Source organism: Vigna angularis, chromosome 7, assembly GCF_016808095.1.
Source record: "Vigna angularis cultivar LongXiaoDou No.4 chromosome 7, ASM1680809v1, whole genome shotgun sequence".
Classification (NCBI taxonomy): domain Eukaryota; kingdom Viridiplantae; phylum Streptophyta; class Magnoliopsida; order Fabales; family Fabaceae; genus Vigna; species Vigna angularis.
Window position 1 is genome coordinate 12,055,765 of NC_068976.1, and position 23,620 is coordinate 12,079,384.

The following is a 23,620-nucleotide window of genomic DNA, read 5'->3' on the forward strand; positions in this document are numbered from 1 at the left end:
ACATATATGTCCGGTGAATTCACAAGCACTATTTGTTTTTACCTTAAACTACAACTTTCAGAAAATCAACTGTTATGGGTAGGGAAAATGTTAAATCTGAACGAAGCTTCTTGGTTTGGCATGGTTGCTCAAAACTTAGTAAAAGGAAAAAAGAAAGAGAAACATTAATATAGGGAAAATGAAGAAAAAATATATGTAAATTTGACGTTTTCTCTTTTGATTCGTCGGAAAGGGGAATAATCAAAATACCCATTTATTATCTCAAAAGGTTAATGTTGACTTGCCCTTTAGTCTCTTTTAAGATTTCACCAATAGACTCAGAACCACAAGGTAAGAACCAAGTGGTGTGAACTTGCTGTCATACGCATCAAACTCATGTTCGTTTCCTTTCCCTTGATTTTATTCTTCTCTTTGTTTCCTTTTTCAACTGTCTACTGATCCAGCAAGCTGTTTGCTTTTCAAAGTCCCTTCATCATTTGTCTGGAAACTGAAATCAGGGAGAAACGTTGATCGTAGACTTGACAGTGTTAGATTCGAATCATGTGTAGTTGAAAGAAGAAATCTTGGAGGAATTTCTTTGAAGGTGATTTAATCATTGCTGTGAAGGGTGCATGAAAGGTGTGATAATGCAGGAGGAGGGGAATCAGGAAGAGCCATATGGTGAATCTGTGGAGGAATATAAACCCAAAAGGGGGTTTTGGGACTGTTTTTGCATCCCCATCCAATGGTTTAGCATGCTTTCTAGGGAAATGCATTGGAGCTTTGTATTTGGGGTGGTGGTTATTTACGGAATAAGCCAAGGACTTGGTGTAGCTCTTGCTGAAGTTGGCACAAAGTATTACATGAAAGATGTTCAGAAGGTGCAGCCATCGGAGGCTCAGATTTATAAAGGAATCACATCCATTCCTTGGGTTGTGAAACCTATTTGGGGTCTTCTCACTGATGTTCTCCCATTTTTTGGGTATCGCAGGAGACCTTATTTCATTTTTGCTGGTATATAATGCATTATGCACTTCTTCTCTGATCTTCCTAAGTTAGGTTACTTATATTCCAAATCAATTACTGTTTTAGGTTGGAGTTTTAGTAATTTTTTAAATTTTTTGCAGCTTTGCTTTTCCTTGTACCCTTTACGTCTGAATGTTTTTCCAAGATCTGTATCAGTTTGAAAGATTTAAATGAATGATAAGCTGTCAATGCTGTAGCTTTTAAGCTCAATATACAGAGTGGAAGCTCAGCAGTGATAAATGTCTCTCTAATTGGATAGGAATATGGTCAAAATATTCCTTATATAGTTTGACAATCTTCCTCTGTACTAACTTTTTAAGGTTGAGTTAAATTTAGCCCATTTCCAATACACTGTTTTAGGGGCTGGAAAAGTGATTCTGTGAGGTGTGAGCATTGTCCTAGCTTTATAAACTGCATTTAAGACATATCTATGTAGACTCAAAAAGTAAGCAATATCAGAATAGATTTTGATGACTTTCCAAAGTACTGGGGGATAAGGACTACCATGGCCTTGGAGTGTGTCCAGCAATATAGTATAGATTTGATACCATTTTAAAATTAGTCTTAGGTCTACTTCAGTTTTACAAAACTAACGTATAAGATAGAAATGTCCGATCCAAGTCTTACATTGGTCAGTCTCTAGTTTAAATAAGACTAAACACATCTATCAAAGTGCAAGGTTGCCTAAAAAACTGCAATTTGTTATTATTGATAGGTCTTTCGAGAAGGGATTATTGAAAAGTACAATACTAATGAAACATGAACCAACTCACATATAAGAGATTAACACCACCCAATCCAAAATTATAAGGTAATGAGTTTATGGGTCTTCATCCATATATGGTGTTCAACTCCTTCATTTTTACTTAATGTGGAATTTAGACTCATATTTGAATTCCCAATACTAAGTAACTGCTACTTGACATATCATAGAACTTGGAAATGATGTAAAATTAGGAAGATCAATTTTTTACTTTTACTTTATAACAATGTGTATTAAGCATGAGAGTAATTAGCTTTTCTTCAAACAACCTTAGAAGGGTTACAACTAACAACCAGGATCGTTTGCATTTAATGAGTTTCTTCTTGAGAATTAACTATGTACTTTATCACATATTAATGATGCCGTGTAAGTATGGAAGAGCTTCAGAAATTGCTTCACTGACATAGTAGCCTGAATTTGTTCCCTCTTTGATGGTTTCAGGTATCATAGGAGTAGTTTCCATGCTTTTGTTATCTTTGCATGAAAACCTGCATCTTGTGTTGGCCCTTCTGTCATTAACGGCTGGAAGTGCTGGGGTGGCAATAGCAGATGTAACCATTGATGCTTGTGTGGCACAGAACAGTATCTCTCATCCTTCACTTGCAGCTGATATGCAAAGTTTATGTGCCGCCAGTTCTTCCATTGGATCACTATTTGGTTTCTTCATCAGTGGAGTCTTTGTTCACCTTATAGGCCCAATGGTTAGCCTCTGAAAAACCCTTCAACCGTAAAACATGCAAAATTTTCATTGTCTTTTACACTGTACTAAGAGAGCATTTTTGGTCACAGGGGGTGTTTGGTTTGATGACTATCCCGGCTGGACTAGTAGTTTCTGTTGGTTTTCTGCTTTATGAGCCTCGCATGCACCACACATCATATAGACAGGTATAACTAGTTCATGTCATTCCATGGTCCTAATACAAGCATAAACTGAGTTTCTATGTGGTGTATAGGTGAAACAAAATTTTGTTGATGCTTCCAAGGCCATGTGGACTACATTGAAGAGCGAAGATGTATGGAGGCCTTGTTTATACATGTATTTATCCATTACATTGAGTTTGGATGTTCGTGAAGGAATGTTTTATTGGTATACAGAATCAAAGGGCGGACCATCTTTCTCGCAGGTATTTGGTTTGATTCATTCATCAATGTTATGGTTGGATAAAAAAAAAATCTGATAGAAGCTGTTTTTGTCAGTGAAGTTTTTGAAGAAACTAAATGTGATGAATTAATATTTATGTTACACAGGAGAGTGTTGGTTTTATATTTTCAATTAGTTCAATGGGGTCACTTTTAGGTGCAATCCTATATCAGTATGCTCTGAAGGAATATGCATTCAGGAACTTGCTGTTCTGGACTCAGTTGATATATGGTCTGTCAGGGATGCTTGATCTGGTTCTGGTATTGAGATGGAACCTGAAGTTTGGCATAGCAGATTATGTGTTTGTCGTGATTGTTGAAAGCATAGCCCAAATGACTAACAGGCTAAAGTGGATGCCTATGCTTGTGCTTAGCTCAAAGCTGTGTCCCTCAGGCATTGAAGGAACCTTTTTTGCTCTCTTGATGTCAATTGATAATGTTGGACTTCTCTCTGCAGCATGGGGTGGTGGCTTTGTTCTCCACATTCTGAGGATCACAAGAACAAGGTTTGATAATATTTGGTTGGCTATTTTGATCAGGAACATCTTAAGGATCACTCCACTTTGGCTGCTGTTTTTGGTTCCTAGAGCTGACCACAACTCTTCCATTCTCCCAACAACTGAAACCGTTGATTCCGAGGTGGTCATTGAGACCTCAGACTCCAAAAATGTTGAATTGGTGTCCCTTGTACACAGTGTTGATGGTAAATAGTTCAATCAAAGTTAGAGACATTCTTTTGCACTCTCAATTCCAAACACACGAAATTACCAAGCTAGTGTAGCATTACAATTGCAATTTGTATGCATTTAATGACAAAAATAATAAATAAATAAAAATCTAAGATGATTCTGTGAAGAGATATTGGTAGGAATTTATTATGACTTGGAAATTTCACATAAGTGAGAAATATGTTAGGTGAAATATATATATATATATATATATATATATATATATATATATATAAGTCTAGAGATTGATCTTTTGTATTACTTTATTTGTGATATTTATTTTTACTTTAAATGATGAGTTCTTATGCAATTAGTGTGATACCTAATACATATATCTTAAACAACTATGTGTTCACTTTGAAAGAATTTACTATTTACGATTGTTTGCATAAATGGATTTTTGATTTTATTTGTGTTCACTTTAAGGCATTTAAAAAGAAAAAAAAAGGAGTTGATTTGCAGGAGGTTAATTCCATCTTCTCTATCCAGCATAGATTTGACAGGATTTATCTAAAAAATCAATTTTATTCCTGTAAAACTATATATTCTTCTGATATTTATTTTGAAAAATGCATACTGCATAATAATATGGTAGATTGAATTTCAATAAAGTAAACAGTTCCAGCTAAATTGAAAAATTCAATTATTAATTTTATTATTAATAATATAATAAGATAGTAATATTAATACTAATAACAATAATAATAATAATGGAATTTTATCAATTAAACTATTTTTTTTATCAATCAAATCTTATACTAACTTTTAGAAATTTTATTTCCAAATTCTCTCTCACTCACCTCCATATCCACTCAAGTAAACAACAATTAATTCATTCTCAAATTTTTTTCAAATCTATTTATTCACTTTCCCCAAATCTTTAAACACAGCCTAAGAAATTTTACATTAGTTATTAATAAGGGGTAGGATTTTTATGCAAAGTCCTTGATATATATAGTTAAACCCTAAACCATGAATAAATTTGTTCAGACAATCGTTGTTTCAATTATCAAATTAAATAATAACACGAATGTTTTTCTCTTTTGAACAAACTTGGGAGTTGGATTTTTTTTTTAACTATGCATGGTATATATGCAATGTACTTATAATTTTTACTCACTTGTTTTTTTTCAATCTTTAAATCTTTAAATTAGTAAGCTTTAGGACTTTTTATTAGTTTAATTTATTTTAAGTTCTTAAAATTCCATTTTAACAATTTTTAAATTTGCACTTATGTCTACAAACACAAACATTGTTAGAGAAAACTAATAACGTGTTTATATAAAATAATTAAATGGTGGGCTATTGGATAGACATGTCAAACTGGATCAGAATTGATGAGTCAATCTAATTTTTCTGTGGATTCGAGCTAAACCGAGTTAACAATTTAATATTTGGTGTTGTTCCTTCCACCACCCCAAGTGCTTCCTCCACCTCTCCATTTTTTTTAATTCCAAAACTATCCTATATTAATTTAATTTTATTTATCTTTTTTTAAAACTCTAAATCTTCCTACACCTTTTCACCCTTCACTTTTATTTTTCTCTGAGTCTTTTTTTATGACCTTTGAAGCTCTAATACTTGCATTTAACATCTCTGTCTCAAGGTCTCAACAAACAAAAAATATGTCTGATTTCTCTTGATACCATAACAAGTAAATATCAAAGCAGCTAACTTGTAATTGATTGGGATGAGAAAAATGGGAGAAGAATAATATACCTGAGCACGTAACTTCAATACTTCCTGATTCAAAAGCTTATTTGTTTTCTTCAAACTATCAGCAATACTTTTTGAGAAGGAAAGCCTTGATGTTGTTGGAATAGGTGTAGCTAAACGAGGGGGACTTGGTCTTTTAGAGAATGGAGACACAAACCTAGAACTCACTCTAGATGGCGTCAGCACAGGTCTTGGAGCTGTTCGCTTCAATAATAATCCTGTGGCCGCCATTCCCCAACAAAACGTCAACGTCCTCCACTAACTCAACAAAATTTTCACAATGATATTGAATATGGTGAGCTGATTGTAGAGGGATACTGGTAAGTAGGTTGTTAGCTGCAGATATATTCTTAAACGGATATTGAGATCCGTTTGTTCTTCAACGGAGATCGATATTCGTTTATGAATCCAACGCATATTCACATCCATTTAAATATTATTGAAGGGTAAAGAGGAATGAGAAGGTGCAGGGAGCCATGTGTGGTGGTGGAGGGAGTAACACCCTTAATATTTTTATCATGGGTCAATAATTACCTAATTATGCGGGGCGGGAATTGAGTTATTGGAACTAAATCACGACCACTTAAATTTCATGCCTAATTCAATTCCGTGACACCAAAAGGGTTCATCATAGGATTTGAAGAAGGTCCAAGAACAATGTCCTATATATATTCGATTCTAACATGATGGAATCGTTTACTCCTCTAAACATAATTGGTTGCGTTGTTCATGCACAAGTATGTGGAATCGATTCCACTAAGTTCAGAATTGATTACAAGTTCGTGTTTTGTCTTCCATTTTGATAGCTTCTTTTGTTTTAAGTTCAAGTTGTTTGATTTGTAGTTTCTCTTCAATCTAAAACTCCTTCAAAAATTATGGATGAAACTAACTTACAATTTCATATCACACTTAACAATCGATTTTCTTTGTTTTGGAATCGATTACTTCTTTCTAATAAAAATTTTCTTATTATTTTCGCTTTTATTTGAGATCATAATTGACTTTTACATTTTTATACTCTCAAATCCAAGCATATTTATGAAAAGTAGGAGATAATACAATCTCACCATCATAATCTTTTCTTCTTTCAAAATTTATCAAAACGAAGACAAATAAACTTTCAAACTAAATCCTAAATCCAAAACCTCAAGCGAAAACAGGATAAATTTTTTGAATTATACACTCTCTATTCTCTCCCTTCCAAGGGCTTAAATTATACACTTCGTATTCTCCTCTTTCCGATACTCATTAGAACTCTTTGCTGTGTTTCTGGCCAATCCATTGCAATGTGGTGGAGTTTTTGGCCAATATGGTGGAACTTTGGTACACTGTTTTGTGGTCTCTACTTGGTTCACATCCTTTGGAATATGTCATGTTCATGTCAAAGAGGGCTTTATGTTCTAACTTTTTAATATGATGATGTTTTGTTTTCTCTCTTTGGGTACCTTATGTTTCCTTTCTTGTCGTACTTTTTTCTCTCAATTAATATTCTTTTATTGTTGCTAATGATTTTAATTCCTGGATGTGTTATTGGTAATTTTTAGGGTGTTGGTTAATACATTGCACCTGGAATGAATGGGATAATAAGTTGCGTTATTGAATGCAGGGACAAAGCTTAGCATGGAGAAACAAAGGGGACTAAAAGATATTAATGCATTGTTAGACGTGTATGACAGAAGAATTATTTTTTATCTTTATCAGTGAGCCAACTCATCAATCTTTACCATCTTTTTTTTATATGTACATATACATTTATATATATTTTGTGTTATTTAACAGTAAATGACTTATAGGACTTTTCTACGAGCAAATTTCCTTTCCCTAGTCTTTCTTACTAATATAGATCTTGCTTTGCTAAATTCAATTAACATTGTTTTTCTTTTAAGCTTTCACCCTTTAACGTTAGTTTCACATTAATAAAGTAAAATGTAAGAAATTAATAATTTTTGTGGAAATTTCAGAGATAATCATTTATGCATAGAGATCATTATATTGTCCCATTTAATTACAGTCATTATTCTACAAATAATGTATAGATAATTCCACACATCAAAAATTAACTTTTATATATATATATATATATATATATATATATATATATATATATATATATATATATATATATATATATATATATATATATATATATATATATATATATATATATATATATAATTTCTACATTAACTATTTTTGTGTGATCATCTAGTTTAAATATGTATTTTTTTCATTTGCATTGGTGAAAGTGATTATTATGATTTTAATTTCAGGTATGAAGAGATGTAGTTGTACCACATTCAAAAAGAATGAGATAAAACAGTTTTTAAGGAATATGTTGAATGATAATTGTCTCTTAACTTTTCATTCTAGGTGTAACAAATTGATTTGTATTATTCTTTTTTTTTTCCTTTTAGATAGAGTGAAATTCTAAAACATCATAAATTAAACAAGTTAACTAATAGATAAAATATATGGTCATAAATATGAATGAATATAGTTGTATAAACATATTTCATCAATACCCTGTAAGAGATTGATTCACCATGCCACAAATGTTCCTATTAGTTGTCCTATATTCAACATGTCATCATCAATATTAGGTATAGACAAGGATAAATTTGGTTTTAGAGCAATATTTACACTAACTTTTACATGTCCATTAGGCAGAGGTCTACCATGTAGTGTATCAATTTTAAAATTATGTAAATTATCGTGAGCAACCAAGCTAAGTAATGGTGATGCTACAAACAATTTACAACTTGACACCCCCTATATTTTAAAATATAATTACAAGATAGTTAGCAAATGTAAAGAACCTTTAAAATAAGCAAATGTAGAGAGACCTTTTTACGTAAACAAATTACACTAATGTAGATAAGTTAATTACCTTGGAAAACTATTTGATGAAAATGTGCAACTCCCTTCGTCACTATTAACACCAATATCAATTTTTTCAATAGTATTTGATGTGCCAATTTTTTAGAGTGACACAATCTCATCTCTACTAGTATCATTCTTTCAGTATTCATTTTATTTGAGCAGTCAATGTACCGTGCTCTTGGAATGTAAACGATTTTTGGTTGGAAAATAATCTTTATGATCAACTCAAAATCTCTTTGTCCTAACACAACCCAGATCACTCATCTCTTTTGAATATATAGTTTGTGACAAAACCACCTAAACAACAAACATATTACATTTATTCTCATCTCACACACACAAATATAATATAAAATGATATTATGAAAAAGAAATTGTAGATATAAAATACAATATAATATCATATATGACGGTTGAAACTTTAATAATTAAGAATCAACTTTTTTTTATTTCACTATATTTATTTTTAAAATTTTCATTAAGTCTCTCAAAATTATTTTCAAACCAAAGTAAATGAATATTGCTTTAATATATTCAATTTCTTTTTAGAATATAATTTATTTTAAAAAAATTTGTGTACATAAGCAATATTTATATATTTTTTTTTAAAAAGCTAAATATAAAAAAGATAAATGTAAAATATTATGAAAAACAATAAAAAAAAATGGTTGAACTGCGTATAGAAAGATTTTACAAATATCACAAGAGTGGCATATGATATATGTAAAATAAAAATTTTCTTGATATACTTAGTGTGTTAAATACTAGATATTTGAGATTTTTTATCCTTGTAATTTTATTTTGAAATTACCAAAAAATGGTATAACTTTTAAAAAGAAAATTTGAACTTTGGACAATTTGTGACATGACTTCATAAAGAATAAAGTGTACTTAAGGTGATTTTTTTACTTCAACTTAAATGAAGTCATGTCAAGTCAAGTCAAGATAACTTTAATAAAAAATGTTAAAGTTGTCATACCTTGAGACGACTTATAAAATAAACTTATGTGTTTTATAGAATATACTAAAGGAAGTTGTATCATGTTGTGATGATTTCAATTCTTTTACAAAATATATTAAATTTAAATGTACTAAGGTCGTATGATACTGTAATGACTTCAGTTTCTCTATGAAATGTACCGAAGTCATCTCAAGTTGTGATGACTTTAATTTTTTCATGAGTGTTGTTTTGATTTGGAATAAGTACATTTCGATTTAAGTAAAAGATTTCATAAAAAAAGTCATGCAAACTTTACACGGCTTACCAAAATTTAAAATATTTTTAAAACTTATCCTATTTAAATAATTTTATAATAAAATTACTAAAAATGATAAAAATATATATATATTTGATAATATCTCTAAACATGATAATATCATAAACAAATTTATATATGTAAGTTACTTGAGTTTGATTAAACTACTTATAAATAATCATTAGAAAAAAATATTGATACAAAATATAATATAATATCAAATATGATTATTAAAATTTTAAAGATTAAAAATAAATTTATATATATATATTATTGGTTTAATGTCATCTTAGATTTCTATTTTTGTCCAGAATCTCAAATAAGCTCTTCTTTTTCCAGGTCCTTATTTTTATAAAATTGAATCAAATAGGGATTTTCTGTCAAATTAAGAAGACGTCATTAAAGAAGGTATTACGTGACATGCTGAGGGTGTTGTTTTAGATGACGTGTTAGTTTATACATAATTGTGACATGTATTTTGTAATTTCTAATTAAAAAATTAAGGATAAATTGGGAAAAAGAAATTAAAGGTTGTTCCTTTTTCTGATTTCAATTGTAGAGAACAATCTGATTTCGAGGTGTTCGCGTTTTTGTTCGTCGCGGTTTGGGTTGCTCCGTTGATGGCTTGCGATTTTGATCTCCTTTTCGGCGCAGTGATCTTTCGCGATTAGGGTTTGTGCGGAGGAGTTTTGGGGCTCGTGATGGTGATGTTTTTGTTTCGTGGTGGTGCGACTCTGGTGCAGAGATCTGGTTTGCGTTGTGATGGAGCCTTCACGCGTGGCTCGCGAGGTGGTTCAGTGAGGATGATGCGAGCTCACAATGGTTTTTCCAGTGCTGGTGGCTGTTGCGAGATGCATTGGAGGTGAACGAAGGACCGACGAGGTTCTGATGGTGTTCCTGCAATGGTTGAACGACGTGGTGGCTGACTATGGATTTAGGGTTTTGGTGGATTGTTCTGATGTAGTTCAGATGGGAAGTCAAAGATGATGATGTGGTTTCATCTTTGGTCTGAGGTGAAAAAATCATTCAAAAACCATGTGGTTTCCCTCTTTTAAATATACCTCATTTTCTATTTATCAACCTATTTCTTCTCCCTAATCTCTATGTTCCCACAACTTCTCCACAATCAAGTGAAGCATATTCCATCAGCTACCATAAAAAATACAGACACAGAGAGAGAGAGAGAAAGAAGAGAGAGAGAGACTTAAAAAACATATAAAATATTATAAAAGACAAGTCAATTATACTTTTTTAATAAGCAAACAAAAGGAACGTGTGATACAGGTTAGATAGAGTTTGGAGTTTATCGAAGACTCGCTGTAAGACTGAAAACATGTATCTTAAAGTCTGTTTAAACACAAATATACCCAATGCAGCTTTATATGTATGTTACTTTTGGGTTTGGAGGTTGATACCAAACAATTGCATATTTTATAATATTTGTACTGCTTCTCTTTTCGTAATTATAATGTCCCCCAAGTTTTAACAACAGTAAAAGAATTAAGTTGATTATTTTAATTTAATACATGTAAGTATAAAATTTAAAGATAATTTTGTAGCTTAACTAGTAGTCTAACATGTTAGAAAAATAAACTTGTATTGTGTGGTCCGAACGACCACACAAACATCCTACTACCAAGTCGGTCGAACGCTCCTGAAGAATATAACACAATTAAAGTAGTTGAATGCAACATAATCAGCAAGTAGAATCGGATGGCCATAAACAGAACTGATAGTCAATAATCAGGTTTTCATGTCAAGATTAAGGTAATAAGCGATGGTATTTGATTGAGATTGGATCGTGATTAAGATTTCATTAATTTTAAATCCATGTCGAAAATTATTATGGACACTTAACTAATTTAAGCATTAGAAAACTTTCAATAGATACACCTTCAAATGGTGGAATGAAAAAGAATATAGAAAATTTGTGTAAGTATTAATAATTTGACCTCACACCCGAAAAAAAATTCCATGAATTTTGTCCATAAATATTATAATTGTTATCAAATATTTTCGAAAAGTATCAAATTTTTATCCATTATATAACTTTGAAAAATGTATTTCACCCCACTCATTTCGTGACTTGGGTGATTGCTAGTTTTTTATATATTAGAAAATACCTTTGTGATTATTGAACATAGATGGATAATAGAAAAAAAAAAAACCATAAGATCGTTGTCTTTTTGGTAAATAGTTGGAAGCCAGGTAAGCCTACACAAATAATTCAATGAACCCGCACCCACTTGCAATATTAAAATGCTCAAACGCTGTCCAATCAAAATAAGTTATCAAGTTGCACTTTCCAACCTCACAATGCCAAAGGTGAAAATAAAATTCATTCACTTTCCAACATTTTTAACTCACACAACTTAATGTCAAATCCAGTCATTCATGATAGAAAATTTATTTTTTAACATTTACAATGCACCGCTAGTCAATAAAAAAATAAAATTTTATATTTATAAAAAATATATATTGAAAGTTAAAATAGTAAATGTGTGTAAAAGTTTTATAAATATTAAAATAATAGTGTCGTTTGAGATATATCTAATATAAGAGAGAATCTTGTGATATACTGATAAGAATATAAGAGTCAACAAAGAAAAATAAATAATATATATTAATAAAGGCCGATATAGATTTGTATATGTTCAAGTTACTGTCTGTTTGACCAATTTTATGAATAAAGAGTTGATGAAGAAAAAGAAAAGTGTCTTATCTACCAAAATCTGTGTCATACATAAACCAGAATGAACCTTCTAACTGAACAACTGACGCAGACAAAGAATCCAAACAAAAATCGACATATTCAGGAACAAACATATCTATCTTCCAACACTAACAAGACTGTTACTAATGGGTGAAGATTGGCCTGAATGATGATGGGGCATCCTAATGGCTTGCATGGGAGGAGCACGTTCATACATATCAAGTGGAAGCAGCGGCAATGGTGATTGAAGCTGCAAAACCTTGATGATTTCTGCAGCCTTAGGCCTCTCTTTATCATTAGGATTTGTGCACCACAACCCCACCACAAGCAAACTCCTCATCTCGTTCTCATCAAACTCCTCTTTCAATTTCTCATCTGCAGCCCTCATAACTTCTCCTTCCACATAAAGCTGCCACACCCAATTCATCAAACAAACATGAAACTCACCATCTTGGTATGTCCTCCTCCCACTTGCTATCTCCAATGCCACCACTCCAAAACTGTATATATCTGACTCCCTGCTAGCTCTTCCTCCGTTCACATATTCAGGTGCTAAGTAACCGTAAGTTCCGACCACCCCAGTTCGTTGAGTTCTCAGCCTTGGATCCACCAATTTCGCCATGCCAAAATCCCCCACCTTTGTGTTGAATTCCATGTCCAACAACACATTCGCTGATTTTATGTCCCTGTGTAGCACACATTGCTCTGCGTCCTCGTGAAGATATTGAAGCGCGGTTACCACACCTAAAGCAATCTTGTACCTCGCACGCCACTCCAAGATCTTCTTGTTTCCAAACAAATGAGAGTCCAGGCTTCCATTTTGCATGTACTCGAAAACCAACAGAAATTCACCTTCCTCGTGACACCACCCTATGAACTGGACCAAGTTTTTGTGGATTAAACGGCTTATTATCCTGACCTCGTTGGTAAAAACTCTCTCTGAATTCTCGAAGTCTGCAAATATTCTCTTCACGGCCACAACTCTTCCCAGGTAACTCAACACACCCTTGTATACCTGCCCCGAAGCTCCTTGTCCCAGCCTTCTTTCGTCTGAAAAGCCGTTAGTGGCATCCACTAGCTCTTTGTACTCGAATTTTCTCGGGATAGCTCCTCTATCCAGATCAAATTTAACTGAAGTTGGACCCTCTTCGTCGTCTCCAACATCATATAACATACAATCATCCATTCTTCTCTTTTTCCTTATCAACACGAAGACAAAAACACTCGCCGCCACTAACAGAAGAACCAGAGGACAGAGAACCGCAACTATTAACACAAGCTTTGACCCTTTGTGTTTTAGTTTCACACCCTCATCATCCACGGAGGAATCTTTCAAAGTGGAGTTGAACTCCCACGAATAAATAACATTGTGTTCAGTGTAAAGTCCAGTTGAGGCAGAGAAACCAATATTGACCCACTCTGGAAGAATTTTCTTGAGGTCGATCTGGTAAGACAGGGAGGAGTTGTTGTCGTTGTCCTTTGTGGTTGGTATTCCTTTGAAGGACCAAGCAACAAAGAGGGTTTGAGTGGAGGCGGTGTAGGTGATCAAAGTATGACACATTTTTCCGAGGTTCTTGTCGATGTCAAAGTTCGCAAACGCCACAGAGGTTAAAGAGTTGTCGTCTACACCGACATGTTTCGTTGGGGGATCAGTGGAGCCAATGAAGGTGTCAAACTCCACAGCAAAAACATGGTTTTCAGGGAGTTCGCTGTTGGTGGTGGCGTTGAAGAGGGCAAAGGTGCCACCTGCGGAATTTGGTGGGATCTGGTAGCCAAGAGGAGCAAGGTAAAACGCAAAGCCATCTGCATAAGAGGTCTCAGAGTTATTTACTCTGTCAATGGAGAAGGTGAAGCGTGTGACAAAGTCGGTGACTACATTGGAAGATGGGTCCCAGAGGTGGAGGGGTTTGGAGTAAAGAGCCCTTCCGACACGAAAATAGTAGCTAACTTTGTTGAGGTCGATGGAGCCGTTGGTTGATCTTCCATCACCCTGGTAGGATATGTCGGACGAGGTTGTTGGATCATCAAAGTTTGTTATGTTGAAGAAGAGGGAATGAATGGGAGAGAAGAAGAAGGTGGTGAAGAAGATGAAGAGAATGAATTGATGATTGCCTGACATGGTTTGATGAGTGAAGATTGAAACTTGGAAAAATGCAATTTCAACTTGTCAGTGATGAATGAATATATGCAAAAGAAAAGCATCATCGTCACATTTGCTTGGCGTTATCTTTTCTGCACATTCTTCCAAAATTAGACTTAGTTTAATGTGGAAAAAAATTGCCAGAAAGAAAAAGATAAGAAAAAAACAATAATATAATATGACATTCTAAAAATAATAATATAAATATATATTAGTTGACTTAAAGAATAATACAAAGGCTAAGAAAAAGAAAAAAATTAAAATATATATATATATATATAAATTTACTTTTGCAAGTGTTAATAAAATGTTTTGTTAGGACAAAAAGCTAAGGTCAAATGGGCATTACTCTGTGTAAAAATAGAACCACACTTTTTAGATTGGTTTAGAATTAGGATAATTATATTTTGATAACATTTCAATATTATCTACGTGTTATTATGTGATTGGTCCAAAATTATTTCATAAATAATAATAATAATCATAAACACCAACATAGAATAAAAAATGTTAAAATGTTGTCAAAATATCATTATCCTTAGAATTAATACTTGTGAAGTTATTCGGTTTTGATTATTTTTTTTTCTTTTAAATTTTTTGTTTAATTTAGTTTGATATTGTCTTTGTTTATAATAGTTTGAAAAGTACGTAAAAAGGGTATCCTAATGGGTGATTATGATATTAAATGCATTAATTACTTATCTTATCTATTAATCTAATTATAACTCAATCAATTCTTAATTACAATTATCAAGTTAATTTGTGTTAATCTTTACAAATGTCTTTAATCAGGTTATACATACGTCTAATTGATATTCAAACATATCAGTCATATTTTTTTATAAAATAATTCGGTTTTATTTATCTTATTAATCATTTTGTTAAATCGATTTAATAATCTTATATCGAAATTAACCGATGGGTCTACATTAAATTGATCGGACTATACATTTTGTTTATCTTTTTTTTTTCATTTTTCTTGAAAAAAAGTTTGTTAACATTTAATTAGGATATACTATTTTTTAATTATATAGAAGAAGATAGTTTAACTTTTATAATAATCGAGTTAAGTTTAAGATGGCTACTATAATTAATTAACTAATGTTGGTACCAATAAATTAAAACTGTTGTCTTGTATAATTAATCTATATATTGATGCAATGAGAAGTGTTTTATAAATCGATGTTCGACAATAAAAATTATCTCATCTGGTTGGGATGATATTTTATATGCATGTATATAGAAACAAAATATTATATATATATATATATTACATCACATCCAATGCTGATATTTTTAATGCTTAAATAATAAAATTAAATAATAGTTTAACAAGGAAGTTGTACTTGCTCTTTCAATTCCCTTTTTCTTAAAAAAAAAAACAGATAAAAAAATAATAATTCATACAAGTTGTATACATCTATTCAATCACAAATTATTAATAAATCTATTAGCTTTTATAATAATTATCTTTTAAAATTTGAGGCAGTGAATAAAGAGTGTTAAACTAAACCTAATATATCGCTTTAAAACATTCTTCAAATTACGGCCCTTTATAATTTTCAAGAACGTTTTTTATGATTTCTTTTTTTTTTTTACTGACAAGTGGAAGACTTTGACATAGAAATGGCCTCTCTCTGGTCTCAATTATTTGTCTTCATTTTTGCTTTGTTTTTTTGTCAAGAAATTTGAATAGAAACGAAAGTGCAAGGAAGTAGCACAATATAATAATGCCATAACAAAAGTGAATAGCACACCTAATTCAAAGTAGCCAGTGGGATTTTATAGCATAAATATACATAATTTTATTGTAATATTATTAAACCCATTAAGCAATAAAAAAAGTGCTAATTTATGCACATTGTTAATTGTATTAGAACTTTATAATTATATTTGATTTTATATATAGGCTGACTACTCTTTATACTTTATACATTAGGTATCAATATATATATTTATCTTTTGCTGAGAAATAAAATTATTCACCAAAGATTCAATTTGTTAAAGGAGACAGTTTTTGTGTTGAACCAAACTTTCATTGCTCTTTCTGTTTAATTTTGAAAATAAATTAAACTTTAAGTTATAATGTATATAACTTTGGTCAAAAAACTGCGGCTACTGTTGGTAGTTAAATAAATAGGCGCCACGTTTTTCAATAGGGCGGTCACACCTCATCATAGTTACCACGTAAGTTCCTACAATAAGTATATTCTTTTTTGTGTCATTTTAGACTTTGAGTTGACCCACACAAAAATTATAATTTTATCTTATATCATATTATTATAACAAAATATTTTGCTAAAGTTATCATAATTAATCTTTCTAAAAATATCTAATTAGTCATTTTCAATGAATTTTTTTCCAATCAATCACATTTTTTCGGTTTACAAGATTTAAATATAAAACTATACTTAAAAATATCATGAGCAATTTTGTTATCATCAATAACGGTTAGCATCAATGAATATGGTGTTAGGAGCCAAGAAGTATGCTAAAATTAATTTATATACAAATTTAGAAAAATATATAAAAATTATTTTTAAGATATATACATGTATATATAAGAAAGAGAGTGGAAGATGTCAACTTGACCACCTGAAAATACAATTGATAATTTATAGAAACGTAATATAGGTAAACCATAAATAATCGAAAGTCATAACTGAATCCTAAAAGTTTAAAACGATTTTTTTTTTAATTTAAGCATTAATTAAATATTAAATAATATGAAGAGTATAAACTACTTAAGTGTCTGCACGTAACTTATTCTCTCTTATACTTGCAATCAAGCATATTAATAAACTAAGAAGTATTCTAAGCCATCACGTTAACTTATTAGTAAACTATCATATTAGTAAAAATCCACTATTATTTGTGATCATAACATGAACAGTTTAGGCAAAGAAATATTTCAAAATAGTAAAAATATATAAGCAAAAAAAAATCCTATTATTTAAATTCTCCAGCTTAATAATTAAAGTATTTTTTGTTTCGTTCATTTTCATCTAATTGTATATTAACAGTTTTTGTTTTGAAGTTTGCTAAGGTATTATTCTTTTGCTAAGGTCTTCTTCTTCTTTTGCCAAGGTTTTTCTTCTTTTGCTAAGGTCTTATTCTTTTGTTTCGGTCTTCTTCTTCTTTTGCTAAGGTCTTCTTCTTCTTCTTTTGCTAAGTCTTCTTCTTTTGCTAAGGTCTTCTTCTTCTTCTTCTTTTGCTAAGGTCTTCTTCTTCTTCTAAGGTCTTCTTCTTCTAATGTCTTCTTCTTCTAATGTCTTCTTCTTCTTATTCTTCTTCTTCTTCTTCTTCTTCTTCTTCTTATTATTATTATTATTAATTTTGAATTGTTTATTGGTGTATCAATTTATACCAGGATAGATAGTGTGCATTTATTACAAAAGATTGATTATCTTGAATGACTAAATTAAGGAACAAGATGGTGGATGAAAACTAAAGAATATTGAATGGTCCAAAACTAAGAAAGAGCAATGCGAAACTGTTGTATGATGTGATTTGACAAGATACAATTAACCAAATAATTCATACTATTTTTAACACAGCTTGGTCTTTTATCATTTCTAATGCAATATTCAGTGAACATTCTTTAAAAAAAATGTAAGGTCTGCCAAATTAACACCAACTCTTTTGAAATGGCAAGTAAATGTCGTTCAAAAAGACCTTGTGTGGTGGAAAAGTATGGATCAGTTTTTTTATCGACAGGAACATTTTTTTTTTCTACAGGAAAGTTTTATTTAATTAAATTTAAACAAAAAAAAAACAATTTTAAGTTACATGGCTAATCCCTGCGGTTCAATGTAAACCAAAATATTAAGTAAAACAACTTGAAAAAGCTTGTTACAAGAAAATAAAATATTCCTTGGGAGAAGAATGCATGAAAGATCAGTGTGCACCAATAATTCCTATTTACAACTAGTTACTTTCTGAAATTTGTTGGATCATGATCAAAACATTATGCACAGGTACACCATTCATAGTCCCCAAAAAGAATAAAGGAACTGTTATTCTTCTTAGGCAGCCCTGTTTGTCCTTGTCCCCCACCATCATTGCTAGAGCGTAATGTAAGCACTGGACTTTGGATCATGGTCATTGATATGAATCCACCACCTACAAAGACTTCTTGACCAAGCTCCATTTTGCTGCATCATTGAAATGAGGAATCAGGAAACAGTAAAACCTGACAGTGGATCACACCTTAAAAGCCACTTTTGCCAATTAGCTACTGTTTCTTTATGAACACACAGACTACAGTCATATTAAGTAAAATGCCTCACAGAGCCTTTGCACTCGGAGGCATAACAATGAATACAATAAGTCCCCAATCCAGCACAGTAAACAAGGAGACTCTTGATTAGTTGAGAGTTTCTAAGGAAGGTGGGTGGATATGTATTATATAGTACATTGTCCTAATCTTGTTGAGCTAAGGGAAATGCCCTGCTGAAAAATTAGAGGGCAAAACTATATTGGATTATATTATATTTTAAGATTTCTATCATTCTTCAAATAACCAAGAGCAGTTCAAGTCTAAGAGCATCATCACATCATGACTTGCTCTTATATTTCCTTTGGGGTTTCAAATCAATCACAATCACAGTGATGTTATCTTTGCTTCCTTTCTGAAGTGCACGGTTTGATAGGTATTCTGCTGCTGCTTGTGCAGCAGGATCAACTCCCTCTCCCCTTTCTGACGATGGTTGTTCCAAGCCATTTTTCTTGTACCAGAGAACTATCCGTCGCCGGGCCAGGTCACACACCTCTTCGTTCGTCATCACATCCCACAGACCATCACTGGCCAGAATGAGACACTCATCGTCTTTTGTGCGGGGAAGAAACTTAACTTCTGGTTCTGGAATAATCCATGGCTTCAAATATCTATCACCTGAAAATCACAGCAAGGATGAGCACAAATAATTTCTGTTGCTTAAAAGTTACAGGTTTCCTAGTTGCATAGACATGTTAGCTGACCTTTTGCATGACAAGGCATATATTAACTTGTAAAACAAAATTGAGCTAACTTTGTGCATTGTAAGTTCAAATATAAACAAAATTGGAGTACATGGGTCCTCTTAAGAACTTTGCTGCAGTATAGACTTTAAAAAATTTTAATACAGGGACAAAATTTTGATATGGGACCACTATTACAAGTAAGTGGTGCCAAAACCACTAGCAAAAAGAGAGTGATAATGTGCTAACATAGTTTCTAATAAGATATACTCAACTTTTACAATAACAGATATTTACATAAAACAATAAGGTAGCAATTGTGGCCAATCAGATATTCTCTTTATTAGAAATAAAAGAAAAACAGGCTTTTACTTAGCCAAAGTCCTAATTTATCTCATATAGGAGGAGCAGCATGAAAGGGAGAGAGGATGAGAGAAGGCAATAGCGTTAATACTTCAAAAATTGTCTCGACCCCTTTGGCCTCATATAACAAAACAATTTGCCTGTACTAGTACATTTCCCACCACCTTATTATCTGAACAAGCAAAATAATCACAATCTCTTACCAGACACAAGTCTTTCAGTTATTTCAACTGTAGTAATAATATTCAAGCAATTACGTCTGACTCTGAACATTTGAATGCAAATCATTGGTTTCACTTCCCTCCTGCAATCATCTTTGGCTTAGACTTAACAAAACCTTAAAAAAAATGGTATTTTGATAGCCAAATATATAACACGTAGAGAAGCTTATAGCACCATGATTTGTAGCTTAGGTTCAACAGGACATATTTTCAATAATTGTCACAGATTGACAGCAAAGGGCTAAGTTCAGCAGTTCTAGAGGAAACAGGATGGGATCGGAAAGTTTTCTTCCCTGTAGTTGGGTGATTGATAAGGGTATAAAGGGAAAGTTAAACTTTTGTCAGCACAAACATTCATGTATATGAACACCTAAGCAACACAATATAAGTGAAGTTGTAGAAGACCTTTTCTAAATGAATGTACAGATATTCCCTCTCATTATTTTCCAATTAAGAAGGGAACAAGTTATTTTCAGAGGGAATAATTCCCCTCACATCCAATTCCACTCCATAAATTCTTAAATTTAAAATTATCTTTCAACCATTTCCTGTTCCATCTCTTTCACCATCCGTGATCCAAGCAAATTGTATGGTCCTACAATAATACTGAATACATAAGTACACCTACAATTAATTTTCAGATGATGAAATCCCAAATTTCAAAATAGCTTCCTCGTCAAAAGATGAATAAAATGATGCTCAACTATTCAGTATTACTGTAGTCTAGGTATTTACATATTTTCCAGTAGCCAACAAAATACAAAGGGAAGAAAAAATTAGCATCTTCTTTCTTCATTAGTAAAGTAAGATGATAATGACAAACGCATTGCAAATAAAGATTTCCATGAAACCGAAACTAGTCTGCACACAACACTACAAATAAAGTAAATGCCTAAAAAGTGCATACCGATAGACCTTGACATTGCAAGAACACCAAATACACGATGACCATTCCATTGAATCACTTTTCCTCCAGCTGCCTCAATTCTTGCATATTCATCAGGTCGGTTGGGCTAACATATCACAAATCGAATCACCTGTTAAAATTTTAGAATATTAAAGGAGATAAGTAACTATAAATGGAGTAACTTACTTTATGGTCCACCGATAATGCAATGGGTTCTTTGCCACGACATAGAACCGCTCTTGAATCACCACAATTTGCAACTATGATATGAGATGAACAAATAACAGCAACAACAGCAGTGGAACCAACAGTTTCTGGGGCAACAGGTTCATTATCAACTTTCCCTCCAACTTCAGCATCAACCTTTATGAAACAATTGGTTAAAGCTTTTTTCCACTGATCTTGACAACCTTCCTTCATACTTCCACTGATTAGAGCTTCCTTGAAAAATTCTATTTCCTCCGACAAAGCCTTGTGGATACGATCTTGACAATACTTTGCAACCTGAATGACGAAAGCATGCACCAGATGAAGGCTATTACAGATAAAGCTAAAATCATTGAACACAAGAATCATGGCGATAAAGAGCAAAATTGAATTTTACCTGAGAGCCACCATGGCCATCATAGACTCCAAAGAAATGAGTCGTCTGCTGACTGAAACACTTGTTTATTCCATCAAGCACCCGGTCACCAATTAGCATCTGAATAGGAATTTTCATAAATCGAGGTACAGTTGCAAGTGCATCCTCCATCTCAGGTCTTCTTCCACACACAGATATGAATCCATAAAGTGGGGTATAATCCAATTCAAAAACACTCCGACCAACCATTCCACTCACCCCCTTTTCCTGAGGCAATTGATGAAGAACAGCATCAGAAGGCTTAGGGCCAGTTCTAATTCCATTCTCTTCTTCAAGGCTCACTGCCGCAGCAAGAGGTTCTGTTGTAATATCTGTGTCAACATTTGATTCCTCCAAATCAACTGCCTCGGCAGCAATATTGACAGCACCAATGCTCTTATCTACATAAGCAGAAAATGGTGTCCCAACATCTGAAGTAGCATCGAAACACAAGGACTCCTCTCCACACACACTACTGTTCTCACTGACTGCCGAAAGAGAACATGAGCTATCAACAACCTGATCACCTTCCAATGATAACGAATCTTCTTCAATTTCATCGGCTAACACTTCATCACCAACCAAAGTACTTCTATCTTGGGATATCATATCTAACATAGGACTCTCTCCTTCTCTATCCTGTTTTGCTGGTATAACCTCAGTAATTCCAGCTTCATCCTCTAAATTGCCACTATCATCACAATCATCGGAACCTGCAACTGTCTTGGTGAAAACCTTAGTTACAGAATTAGATAACAACCCTGTATCCGCCATCAGCTTAAACCTGGATACATCCATGTGGGGAACTATGGTTGTGTTATCACAGACTGAACAACAATTACCTACTCTTAATGGCACTGCAACTACAAATGACATCTCCTCCATTGAAATCCCTATCTAGGTAGGAAAAAAAGTTACCCTCCCACCCCTCTGCTATCACAAAACCTGTCATACTTCAACTAAATTTGCACCTGCTTTTGAGATTGAATAGGATCTTAGAATGTGAAAGGGTGGCATTTTCCATTCCTAATGAGCCCTACAAGACAAAAGGGGAAGCAAATTCAGGCGATGCAAAGCATGAACTAGCTAAAAGGTGGTGAAAGTGAAATGGGGCACTCAGATCTAGTCAACATCAAAGCATCCCATCTTCCATTTTTGGAAATGTTAATCATAAATAGCTATGCCAATTGCCACAACACCCTTCTCAAGCATTACAACCCCATCCACCTTTGTCAACTCTAATGAGAGAGAAACAGCCTGAAAACAATAATACAAAAACAAAAAACAAAAACACAACCTTTTATCTGCATAAAAACATATTACACCAAACCCCACCAGTTAAAAGGAAACAAATTTCAAAAACAAAGACACCCCTTATCCCTAAACACAAGAAAGAAGAAATGGGTCATGAGAAAGAAACCCAGAAAAGGTAAAAGCCTCAAGAATCACAAGGAAACCCTAAAAAGATGACTCCCTTTTCCACATACCACCATTAGTTGCCTGGATCTGAGGCAACGCAACGCATCACAGGCGCGCGCGAGCTCTAGTAATAATAATAACAATATTAACATTAATTTAATAATTATTACTTCTACAAAATCAATGAAGAGAAGAAAGCATAAGTGAAAAGAAAGAAAGAAAAAAAAAGAATTAGAAGAATGAAGAGTGAGTCACTACCTAATTTTGTCAACGATGTAGGGTCTCGTTCTTTCTCTTCTCACACACATACACACTCTTTTTTTCTCTATCTTATTTCTTCCTCTAGCTTTGACACCTGAAACCCATGGATTGATAAAAAAAAGGAACAAAGCATCATTAAACAACAAAAGCCAAGACATGGATGTTTATTTATTTCTTTATTTATTTATTCTGTTAATTCTGACCTATTGAACAACAACAGCTCAGCTATGCATCATTACTTTAGTGTTATGATTTTTGACTCTGTGATCTCAAATTCTGTGTATTCAATTTAGAAAAAAAATACCAATGCTTGCCATCCGGTCCTCATTTGAGAAATTGATTCATAAATTTGATATGTAAGAATTAAATTGAATGAAAAAAAATTATGTTAATAAATTTGAATGAAATTATTATTCAACTTATGTTATAATTAAATTGAATGAAAAAAGTATGTTCATAAATTTGATGACATGATTGATTCTTATCAGAATTTTTTAAAAACAATTACAGATTAATAGAAACATTAT

General features: G+C 32.5%; 3 protein-coding genes across 8 annotated transcripts; 1 reads left to right on the plus strand and 2 right to left on the minus strand.

Annotated features, from left to right (window-relative positions):
* Positions 1–215: 215 nt before the first annotated feature.
* Positions 216–3,763, plus strand: LOC108336422 (probable folate-biopterin transporter 2). Of its 2 annotated transcripts, XM_017572869.2 has the most exons (6): positions 216–377; positions 465–993; positions 2,210–2,469; positions 2,558–2,653; positions 2,722–2,892; positions 3,017–3,763. In XM_017572869.2, the coding sequence occupies exons 2-6, from the start codon at positions 612–614 to the stop codon at positions 3,617–3,619; spliced, it is 1,512 nt and encodes a 503-aa protein (XP_017428358.1). In that variant the 5' UTR covers positions 216–377; positions 465–611; the 3' UTR covers positions 3,620–3,763. The 2 variants fall into 2 exon arrangements, with proteins under 2 accessions (XP_017428358.1, XP_052736927.1); XM_052880967.1 differs by having other exon boundaries at positions 216–993.
* Positions 3,764–11,862: 8,099 nt separating this feature from the next.
* On the minus strand, positions 11,863–14,417 carry LOC108337950 (L-type lectin-domain containing receptor kinase IX.1). The gene has a single exon (XM_017574534.2). It carries the CDS (start codon positions 14,318–14,320, stop codon positions 12,317–12,319), a length of 2,004 nt encoding a protein of 667 aa, XP_017430023.1. The 5' UTR covers positions 14,321–14,417; the 3' UTR covers positions 11,863–12,316.
* Positions 14,418–18,147: 3,730 nt separating this feature from the next.
* On the minus strand, positions 18,148–23,245 carry LOC108337951 (protein phosphatase 2C 77). 5 transcript variants are annotated; one of them, XM_052880351.1, is made up of 7 exons: positions 23,091–23,245; positions 22,901–22,956; positions 22,385–22,449; positions 21,396–22,197; positions 20,978–21,295; positions 20,792–20,897; positions 18,148–19,235 (listed from the first exon to the last, which is right to left on the minus strand). In XM_052880351.1, the coding sequence occupies exons 2-7, from the start codon at positions 22,904–22,906 to the stop codon at positions 18,898–18,900; spliced, it is 1,635 nt and encodes a 544-aa protein (XP_052736311.1). In that variant the 5' UTR covers positions 22,907–22,956; positions 23,091–23,245; the 3' UTR covers positions 18,148–18,897. The 5 variants fall into 5 exon arrangements, with proteins under 5 accessions (XP_052736311.1, XP_052736309.1, XP_052736310.1 ...); XM_052880349.1 differs by having other exon boundaries at positions 21,396–22,449; XM_052880350.1 differs by having other exon boundaries at positions 21,396–22,670.
* Between the last annotated feature and the right edge of the window lie 375 nt (positions 23,246–23,620).